Source organism: Ranitomeya imitator, chromosome 2 (assembly GCF_032444005.1).
Source record: "Ranitomeya imitator isolate aRanImi1 chromosome 2, aRanImi1.pri, whole genome shotgun sequence".
Classification (NCBI taxonomy): domain Eukaryota; kingdom Metazoa; phylum Chordata; class Amphibia; order Anura; family Dendrobatidae; genus Ranitomeya; species Ranitomeya imitator.
In genome coordinates, this window is record NC_091283.1 from 379,971,216 (window position 1) to 379,982,482 (window position 11,267).

At 46.1% G+C, this 11,267-nt stretch overlaps 1 protein-coding gene across 4 annotated transcripts in view; it reads right to left on the reverse strand.

Annotated features, from left to right (window-relative positions):
• Positions 1–9,519, reverse strand: part of LOC138664053 (gastrula zinc finger protein XlCGF17.1-like) — a 229,591-nt gene extending 220,072 nt beyond the window's left edge. The window contains exons 1-2 of one of the 4 annotated variants that reach the window (XR_011318283.1): positions 9,463–9,519; positions 3,679–3,908 (exon numbers count right to left, since the gene is read on the reverse strand). Coding sequence is in view for 1 of the 4 variants with exons in the window: in XM_069750467.1 (XP_069606568.1) it covers positions 9,463–9,489 (27 nt within the window). In the remaining 3 variants the exon portion in view is untranslated. Of the gene's footprint in view, positions 1–3,674; positions 3,909–9,462 lie in introns of all 4 variants that reach the window. The other 3 variants (XR_011318281.1, XR_011318282.1, XM_069750467.1) reach the window with 3 other exon arrangements.
• Between the last annotated feature and the right edge of the window lie 1,748 nt (positions 9,520–11,267).

The following is an 11,267-nucleotide window of genomic DNA, read 5'->3' on the forward strand; positions in this document are numbered from 1 at the left end:
AGATTTTATGAGCTGTGCCAGGCCAAAGGTGTAAATGGAGAAGAGCAGGGGCCCAAGGACTGAACCTTGCGGGACTCAGACAGCGTAACACGGACCCGGCTATTTACTTTATGATGGGTAAGCTCCCTAAAAGAGTACTATAACTCGATTGTGCTACAATTATGTAGTAATCCCTGACGTTAGTGGTTACATGTTGCTGGGGAGGGCTTCCCATTAGAACTATGAGCACTAGGCACTTTACGTTCTGATATGCATCTTTGCCGGTAAATCCGTGACTACCCTAACCCTCCATTTGTCTAATGTTGTCATACATGTACTTTGTTATTATTGACTAAATAAAGTGTTTTATACGTTTGTACAAAATATTTGGACTGAGTACTCCTTGTTTTTCTGGGTTCTATGCTTTCGTTTGGAGTGTCCTGTTGATGGTATATGGCCTGTGATATGTGGTTCGTATTTACGAATCCTATGGGCTGTGGAAGATGTAGAGTGTTCTACTTGGTTTTGTTTTATATGGAGTGGAGAGGGAAGAGAATGTGAGAAGGTTGTGGTCAGAGAGAGGAAGAGGTGAGTTAGAGAGGTTAGATAGGGAGCAGAGGCGGGTGAAGATGAGGTCCAGTGTGTGACCATCTTTGTGAGTGGCTGCAGAAGACCATTGAGTGAGGCCGAAGGAGGAAGTGAGAGGTAGAAGTTTAGTGGCAGCTGAGAGGGAAGTGTCGATGGGGATGTTGAAGTCGCCCATGATGATAGTGGGGATGTCCGCGGAAAGGAAATGAAGTAGCCAGGTGGTGAAGTGGTCAAAGAAGGTGGTGGCTGGCCCTGGGGAGCGGTAGATGACAGCCAGTTGGAGGTTGGAGGGGGAGTATATGCGCACAGAGTGCACCTCAAAGGAAGGGAGGGTAACAGAGGGTGGCAGTTGGATTGGGGTGAAGGAGCAGTTATCTGACAGGAGAAAAACAACTCCTCCGCCATGTTTGCTGCTGGGGCGGGGTGTGTGAGAAAGGTGGAAGCCACCGTGAGAGAGTACAGCAGGGGAGGCTGTGTCAGAAGGGGTGAGCCAGGTTTCGGTGATGGCGAGGAAGGAAAGTTTGGTAGTAACAAAAAGATCGTGGATGTAGGAAAGCTTGTTGCAGACAGAGCGAGCGTTCCACAGAGCTCCTGTTAGTGGGACTGGGGAAGCGGGGGCTGGGTGAATGGGAATAAGGTTAGAGAGGTTACGGAAGTTTGTCATAGAGCGTGGATGGGAGTTAGAAATGACTGTGGGAATGTGGTGAGGAGGACCAGGATTTGTAGAGATATCACCAGCAGTAAGAAGGAGCAGAGAAAGTGTTAGCAGGTGGGAGCAGGAGAGGGCTGTCTGTGTTTGGAGGCAGAGGATTGTAGGTTAAGGAACAGTTCTGAGGAGGAGGTGAGATGGATGGGGAGGATTGAAGAAGAGATGAACAGTTCCTTACTTGGTGTGGGGATTAGGGGAGGTAGCATAAAGTGAAGGATTATAGGGGTGAGAGTGAAAACAAACAGAAACATTGTTTACAGTGACTGCCCAGTTACCTTCAGTTCCCTTCAGGTTCAATTCAGGTTTTACTACTACTGTAATCTTCACACTTTTAGGACACACTTATAGGAATCACACTGCAGACTGAATTAATCTCTCTCCTCCCTACACTCCTGCTTCACCTCTTTGCAAATCCCTTCACTGGCTTCCAGGTGCATGTCACATCTTTCAAGCATCTCCTGATGAAAAAAACGCTGCAAACTAGAAATTCTCTGATCAAAACAAGTTGGGCTTGAAAAAATGACACCTCAGAGATTTCATTTATATGTATACATTCAGTACATGTGTGGTCAATACAAAAGATCAAAAGATTATAACATAACTTATTTCTTCCAAAGATCATACTGAGGACCAGAGGGCACCAATTATGGGTGGAAGAAAGGCGATTCCGGTAGCTAAATAGGAAAGGGTTCTTTACAGTTAAAACAGTCAGGCTATGGGATCGCAGACACTATAACAGCTTTTAATAGAGGGCTGGATAATTTCCTCAGTACACGTAACATTGTGGATTATAGATAATTTTGCGACAAAAAAACATATAATAGGTGGAGAAGGGTTGAACTTGATGGACCAAAGTGTTTTTTTCAACCCATGCAACTATTTAAAAGGTCTCAAAAACATTTTAAGAAAAAAAAAAAAACTCTCCGAAGGATTATTTACAGAAGGAGGGATCCGCTAGAAAACTTTTTTTTAAAGCCTCCTAAAAATGTTTGCACCTTTACTTGTGCCATTATTCTAGTCAGGGTTAGGTGCCAGTCATATAGTAAAACCAAACAGCTCTGGTTTCTTTTCATTTGCCACAGTCAGTTTATACTTAAAACTTTAGACTCGGCTCACAGTGTGTTCAGCAGTGGCTTGGTGGCTTCCAACCAGGACTTCCATCTGGTGTCCATATTTTCAAATGGGCACCAGAGTCTAGTTGACAATACTATCAAATCACTGCTGTACGCAGTGTGTACTTAGCACTAGGCCTCATTCACACGTCTGTGTTTAAACATGTATGTGAAATCATGGTACCGGTGTCATCAGTGTTTTCCATCAGTGTGTCATCCTTGTGCCCGTTTTTATCCTTAGTGTATCATCAGTGTTTGGTCCGTGTGTTCATTTTTACTAACTTGTGTTTTTCACGGACGGATAAAGGCATATATAATTTACCAAGCTTCTCCTACACTTTGCAGTGTTAAACACAGAGGGTACATGGATGCCAGCTGCGTATGTATGAGTTTTCCACAAATTCATGGACTTGTGTTGGCTCTATTCATCTGTGCTGCCCCCCCCAAAAAAAAACATATATTCTTGTATTTTGCATGGAAGAGCGGTCCGTGAAAGACACGGATATGTGAACAGCAGCATAGATTACAATGGGACCGTGTGGCATCAATGAAGAAAATGGATACAACATGTACTGCAACATGTACGTGAATGTGTGAATGAGGTCTTAGGCTACAACGGTTCTTCCAAACTGGCCCTGGAGTTTGACCTGCATCATGTTCAAAAAAGTTCAAAAACTTGGAGAATAGTAATGAGCGAATGTGCTCTGATAAGGTGTTATCCGAGCATGCTCGTCTGCTAAGTTAGTGTCCTCGGTGTGCTCGCAAAATATGTTTGAGTCCCCACTCAAGTTAGGCACTCCTTGCATGTGCTGTGGCTGTCGAACACCCGTGAGACATACATCTGCGGGGACTCAAACATATTTTTGCACGCCAAAGATACTCGGGTTAGCACACAAGCATCTTGGCTCATCACTATTGGAGAAGGTTTTGGTGGAAGCTCCGCTTGATCAAGTAGAAATGAAAGCTCTATTACTGGCCTTTACTAGAGTTGAGCGAATTGTTCGGAGTCAGTCGCCGAATCTGAACTTGCTATCTTGGTACCCTATTTGTGCCGAATTTATGTTTGATGATTTGTTCCGAACATATTAGTTCATTTCTAGTTCCACTGACTCCAATGCCGTTTGGCTGTGGTCGACAAATATTGCAAAAACAATATTCGCAGACGATCGTAATCGGAAACGAATTTTGAAACATTTGCTCAACTCTAGTCTTTACCAGTGGGTTATCTGACGGTAAAATATATATTCTGTTTTTTATTAAAAGAAATACGGTAAATGAAAGCATACCAACATTTTAGTGCCTATGTAGTCCAGTGTAGGAAGCAGTACCTGTCCCGTTTGGAAGTCCCGGCACCGCTGAAGCTGTAATTGGCTGCAGGGCACTCGAACAGAGCGTTATCGGGATGACTCGCTCTTCCAGTCACCTAAATGCTGCAGACGCGGCTTCCGGAGTGTCCTGTGCTGGAACCGCGGAGACTCTAAGGTTATGTGCACACGTTCAGGATTTTTCGTGGTTTTTCGCTATAAAACGTGAAAAAAAAATGCATACATTAACCCCTTTCTGACCTCGGACGGGATAGTACGTCCAAGGTCAGATCCCCTGCTTTAATGCAGGGCTCCGCGATGAACCCGCATCAAAGCCGGGACATGTCAGCTGTTTTGAACAGCTGACATGTGCCCTTAATAGGCGCGGGCAGAATCGCGATCTGCCCGCACCTATTAACTAGTTAAATGCCGCTGTCAAACGCAGACAGCGGCATTTAACTACCGATTCCGGCCGGGCGGCCGGAAATGACGTCATCGCCGACCCCCGTCACATGATCGGGGGTCGGCGATGCGTCAGGATGGTAACCATAGAGGTCCTTGAGACCTCTATGGTTACTGATCACCGGTGGCTGTGAGCGCCACCCTGTGGTCGGCGCTCACAGCACACCTCCATTTCTGCTACATAGCAGCGATCAGCAGATCGCTGCTATGTAGCAGAGGCGATCGAGTTGTGCCTGCTTCTAGCCTCCCATGGAGGCTATTGAAGCATGGCAAAAGTAAAAAAAAAAGTTAAAAAAAATGTGAAAAAAATAAAAAAAATATAAAAGTTTAAATCACCCCCCTTTCGCCCCAATCAAAATAAATCAATAAAAAAAAAAATCAAATCTACACATATTTGGTATCGTGGCGCTCAGAATCGCCCGATCTATCAATTAAAAAAAAGCATTAGCCTGATCGCTAAACGGCGTAGCGAGAAAAAAATTCGAAACGCCAGAATTACGTTTTTTTAGGTCGCCACGACATTGCATTAAAATGCAATAACGGGCAATCAAAAGAACGTATCTGCACCAAAATGTTATCATTAAAAACGTCATCTCGGCACGCAAAAAATAAGCCCTCACCCAACCCCAGATAATGAAAAATGGAGACGCTACGAGTATCGGAAAATGGCGCAATTTTTTTTAAAATTTTTTTTAGCAAAGTTTGGAATTTTTTTTCACCACTTAGATAAAAAATAACCTAGTCATGTTAGGTGTCTATAAACTCGTAATGACCTGGAGAATCATAATGACAGGTCAGTTTTAGCATTTAGTGAACCTAGCAAAAAAAGCCAAACAAAAAGCAAGTGTGGGATTGCACTTTTTTTGCAATTTCATCGCACTTGGAATTTTTTTCCCGTTTTCTAGTACAAGACATGCTAAAACCAATGATGTCTTTCAAAAGTACAACTCGTCCCGCAAAAAATAAGCCCTCACATGGCCAAATTGATGGCTCTGGGAAGGAAGGGAGTGAAAAACGAACACGGAAAAACGAAAAATCCCAAGGTCATGAAGGGGTTAACCCCTTCGCGACATGCGCCGTACTAGTACTGCGCTGCCGTCACTGCATTAGTGCCAGCAGCAGTAGTAGTACGGCGCACCGATCACCGCGGTCTCGCGCTGAGCGCCGCGGTGATCGGGTGCGGGTGTCAGCTGTATACGACAGCTGACACCCCGCAGCAATGCCCACGATCGGCGCTATCGCCGATCGCGGGCATTTAACCCCTCTGATGCCGCTGTCAGTAGTGACAGCGGCATAGAGGGGGATCGCGCAGGGACGGGGGCTCCCTGCGCTCTCCCACCAGAGCAACGCAATGAGATCGCGTTGCTCCGGTGACCCGGAAGGAGTCCCCGGATCCAAGATGGCCGCCGGACTCCTTCCGGGTCATGAAGTGACCTGGCTAGCCGGCACCTGCTGAGAGCAGGCGCTGGAGAGCCAGCTAAGCTGCCTGTCAGATCGTTGATCTGACAGTGTGCTATGCACAGTGTCAGATCAACGATCTGATCTAATACAGAGATGTCCCACCCTGGGACAATGTTGGAAAGTAAAAAAAAAAAAATAGAATGTGTAAAAAAAAATAAAAAGGCAAAAAACAACGCTTTATTATCATACAGGCGAACAAAAAGTGGAATAACACGCGATCAAAACGACGGATATAAATAACCATGGTACCGCTGAAAACGTCATCTTGTCCCGCAAAAAAAAAGCCGCCATACAGCATCATCAGCAGAAAAATAAAAAAGTTATAGCTCTCAGAATGATGCGATGCAAAAACAATTATTTTTTTATATAAAATAGTTTTTGTGTAAAAGCGCCAAAACATAAAAAAAATTACATAAATGAGGTATCGCTGTAATCGTACTGACCCGAAGAATAAAACTGCTTTATCCATTTTACCACACGTGGAACGGTATAAACGCCCCCCCTAAAAGAAATTCATGAATAGCTGGTTTTTGTTCATTCCGCCTCCCAAAAATCGGAATAAAAAGCGATCAAAAAATGTCATCTGCCCGAAAATGTTACCAATAAAAACGTCAACTCGTCCCGCAAAAAACAAGACCTCATATGACTCTGTGGGCCAAAATATGGATAAATTATAGCTCTCAAAATGTGGTGATGCAAAAACTATTTTTTGCAATAAAAAGCGTCTTTTAGTGTGTGACAGCTGCCAATCATAAAAATCTGCCAAAAAAACGCTATAAAAGTAAATCAAACCCCCCTTCATCACCCCCTTAGTTAGGGAAAAATAATAAAATGTAAAAAAATGTATTTATTTCCATTTTCCCATTAGTGCTAGGGTTAGGGCTAGGGTTAGGGCTAGGGTTAGGGTTGGGGTTAGGGTTTCAGTTATAATTGGGGGTTTCCACTGTTTAGGCACATCAGGGGGCGTCCGATCTCAATTCCAGCCAATTCTGCTTTGAAAAAGTAAAACAGTGCTCCTTCCCTTCCGAGTTCTCCTGTGTGCCCAAACAGTGGTTCCCCCCAACATATGGGGTATCAGCGTTATCAGGACAAGTTGGACAACAACTTTTGGGGTCCAATTTGTCCTGTTACCCTTGGGAAAATAAAAACATAGGGGATAAAATATCATTTTCGTGGAAAAAAAATATTTTTTATTTTCACGGCTCTGCGTTATAAACTGTAGTGAAACACTTGTTGGTTCAAAGCTCTCACAACACATCTAGATAAGTTCCTTTGGGGGTCTAGTTTCCAATATGGGGTCACTTGTGGGGGGTTTCTACTGTTTAGGTACATCAGGGGCTCTGCAAATGCAACATGACACCTGCAGTCCATTCCATCTAAGTCTGCATTTCAAACGGTGCTCCTTCCCTTCCGAGCTCTGCCATGCACTCAAACGGTGGTTCCCCCCCACATGTGGGGTATCAGCGTACTCAGGACAAATTGGACAATAACATTTGTGGTCCAATTTCTCCTGTTACCCTTGGGAAAAAAAATTGCGGGCTAAAACATCATTTTGTGGAAAGAAAAAATGATTTTTTAATTTTCACAATGCTACATTCTAAACTTTAGTGAAACAATTGGGGGTTAAAAGTGCTCACCACACATCTAGATTAGTTCCTTAGGGGGGTCTTCTTTCCAAAATGGGGTCACTTGTGGGGGGTTTCCACTGTTAAGGCACGTCAGGGGCTCTCCAAATGCGACATGGCGTCCGATCTCAATTCCAGCCAATTTTGCATTGAAAAGTCAAATGGCACTCCTTCCCTTCCGAGCTCTGCCATGCGCTCAAACAGTGGTTTATCCCCATATATGAAGTATCGACGTACTCAGGACAAATTGCACAACAACTTTTGGGGTCCAATTTATTCTTTTACCCTTGGGAAAATAAAAAATTTGGGGCAAAAAGATCATTTTTTGTGAAAATTAATAAATTTTTTTTTACGGCTCTACATTATAAACTTCTATGAAGCACTTGGGGGTTCAAAGTGCTCACCACACATCTAGATTAGTTCGTTAGGGGGTCTACTTTCCAAAATGGTGTCACTTGTGGGGGTTTCCACTGTTTAGGCACATCAGGGGCTCTCCAATCGTGACATGGGCTCCGATCTCAATTCCAGCAAATCTTGCATTGAAAAGTCAAATGGCGCTCCTTCCCTTCCGAGCTCTGCCATGTGCCCAAACAGTGGTTTACCCCCACATATGGGGTATCGGCGTACTCAGGACAAATTGTACAACGACTTTTGTGGTCCAATTTCTCCTGTTACCCTTGGTAAAATGAAACAAATTGGACCTGAAGTAAAAATTTTGTGAAAAAAAAGTTAAATGTTCAATTTTTTTAAACATTCAAAAAATTCCTGTGAAGCACCTGAAGGGTTAATAAACTTTTTGAATGTGGTTTTGAGTACCTTGAGGGGTGCAGTTTTTAGAATGGTGTCACTTTTGGGCATTTTCTGTCATATAGACCCCTCAAAGTCACTTCAAGTGTGAGGTGGTCCGTAAAAAAATGGATTTGCAAATTTTGTTGCAAAAATGAGAAATCGCTGGTCAACTTTTAACCCTTATAACGTCCTAACAAAAAAAAATTATGTTTCCAAAATTGTGCTGATGTAAAGCAGACATGTGGGAAATGTTGTTTATTAACTATATTATGTGATATAACTCTCTAATTTAAGGGCATAAAAACTAAGAGTTTGAAAATTGCTAAATTTTCATAATTTCCAACAAATTTTTGTTTTTTTCACAAATAAATGCAAGTCATATCGAAGAAGTTTTACCACTATCATGAAGTACAATATGTCACGAGAAAACAGTGTCAGAATCACCAGGATCCGTTGAAGCGTTTCAGAGTTATGACCTCATAAAGTGACAGTGGTCAGAATTGTAAAAATTGGCCCTGTCACTTAGGTGAAAACAGGCTTTGGGGTGAAGGGGTTAAGCATCCTATTATTAGAATGCAATCCACAATTTTTGTGCACATGTTGTGTTTTATTCTGCGGCGGAATCGCATTCTGGAAAAAAACGCAGCATGTTCATTCTTTGTGCGGAATCGCGGGGATTCCGCACACATAGGAATGGACTGATCCGCTTACTTTCTGCATGGAGCTATGCCCACCATGCGGGAAGTAAGCGGATCATGTGCGGTTGGTACCCAGGGTGGAAGAGAGGAGACTCTTCTCCAGGCCCTGGGAACCATATAATTGTAAAAAAAAAAAGAATGAAAATAAAAAATCATGATATTCTTACCTTCCAGCGTCCTCGGCAGCCTTCTCGCTCCTCACGATGCTCCCATTCCCAATAATGCCTTGCGGTCTTTGGTCATTGCCGCGAGGCATTACTGGGAACGGGAGCATCGCGAGGAGCTGCAAGCCTGCGGGGGACGCCAGAAGGTGAGAATATCATGATTTTTTATTTTTTTAATTATTTTTAACATGATATCTTATTACTATTGATGCTGCATTGGCACGATCAATAGTAAAAAGTTGGTCACACTTGTCAAACACTGTTTGACAAGTGTGACCAACCTGTCAATCAGTTTTTTTTGTACGTGTGAGGGAGACAAATGTGTCGGGTTTATTTTTTAGTAGCTGGTGCCCTTCTGTGTGGTGTGAGAAGGCACTGTAAGCTTTATACAGGACATATTGTGTTTACTGTGTGTGTAAGTGTCCTGTCTGTCACAACTGCCAGGTCTGTAGCTACAGGAAAAAAGTTCTGTCTTCTGGAATATAGACACAAATACATCCAAACAGGCTCATCACTGAGGGGGTTAATGTCCCCTGCCCCCGCCCAGTAATGGGGAATCTCCAGCACCTACCTCCACCTGCAGAGCCGCACACCACATATATGGCTGTTCTGTGCACACAGGACCTGTGATGAGGTCACAGGAGGGGAGGAGTCAGGGGTCACATGATCAGGGGCCTCAGTGTATGCAGGACCCTGCTGTGCTGGTTGTCATGGTGCTGGATGAGGGGAAGTTTATGTGTGGGGTCAGGAGGGGTTTACAGGGTGGATGTAGCAGAGCCGTGTGTGTGCGAGGTGTACGGAGCGGAGCTGTGTGTGTATGAGGTGTACGGAGCAGAGCCGTGTGTGTACGAGGTGTATGGAGCGGAGCCGGGTGTACGAGGTGTACGGAGTGGAGCCGTGTGTGTACGAGGTGTACGGAGTGGAGCCGTGTGTGTACGAGGTGTACGGAGCCGAGCCGTGTGTGTATGAGGTGTACGGAGTGGAGCCGTGTGTGTACAAGGTGTTCGGAGCAGAGCCGTGTGTGTACGAGGTGTACGGAGTGGAGCCGTGTGTGTACGAGGTGTACGGAGCCGAGCTGTGTGTGTATGAGGTGTACGGAGAGGAGCCGTGTGTGTACAAGGTGTTCGGAGCTGGGTCGCGTGTGTACGGAGCCGAGCCGTGTGTGTACGAGGTGTATGGAGTGGAGCAGTGTGTACGAGGTGTACGGAGCGGAGCCGTGTGTGTACGAGGTGTACGGAGCGGAGCCGTGTGTGTACGAGGTGTACGGAGCAGAGCCGTGTGTGAACGAGGTGTACGGAGCGCAGGGCCGTATTTGCCACTAGGCACTCGAGGGCACGTGCCTAGGGCGGCGCCTATGCGGGGGGCGGCACCAGAGCAAAGTTTTTTTTTTTTTTTTTTTAGTCCGGCGGGGTCACCTGGTCCCTGTCTCTAATAATAACCCCCCCCCCCCCCCACCGTGGTCGCCCAAGTTGCCCAGACATCATACAGTGTCACTGGTGGTGAGTCATCATCATACTGTACATAAATACTCACCTAGCTAGCTCCAGCGATGCCTGGTCTGGTCTCCGCGTCAGCTCGTCCTGCGTGAGGTGCGGTCAGGTAGTACCGCTGCTCATTAAGTTCATGAATATGCGCATATTCATGAACTTAATGCGCGGTACCACCTGACAGCTCACGCAGGAGGACGAGGGTGCTGCGCCGCCGCCGCCGGGACAGAGGTGGATTCCGCGCGGTGTGGAAAGGAGTCGGACGGACCGACGGTGACTCGGTGAGTATGAATGTCTGATGGGAGGGTGGCGGGGGCTGGGGGACGACCGTGGACGGGGAGCGGAGCAGCGAGCCGAGCCATGATAGGAATGGATGCATGGGACTGGAGTGGAGCGCGGAGCGGCAGGGTCGGGGAGCCTCAGCCGATGAGCCGCCCAGGCCCATGAATGATGGTGACGCTAATGCGGCGCCCGGTGGATCCTGGGGGCGGCTGGCCAGGGGGGGAGAGGAGGGCGGCGATGAGCCACGCGTACAGGAGGGAGGGGGGGGATGGGAGATGAGCCAGAGAGCCACCCCTGCATACAGGGAGGCCTGGGAGGGGGACAAAACATGAGCCACGCATGGGGGGGATGGGAGATGAGGAGCTCATCTCCCATCCCCCCCCCATGCGTGGCTCATGTTTTGTCCCCCTCCCAGGTCTTCCTGTATGCAGGGGTGGCTCTCTGGCTCATCTCCCATCCCCCCCCATGCGTGGCTCATGAGCCATGCATACAGGATGGGAGGGGGGTGGGCCATTAAACATTATGCGTGGAGCATCATATGTGGCCATTATACAGTATGGACCATCATGTGTGGCTATTATACAGTATGGACCATGATGTGTGGCTA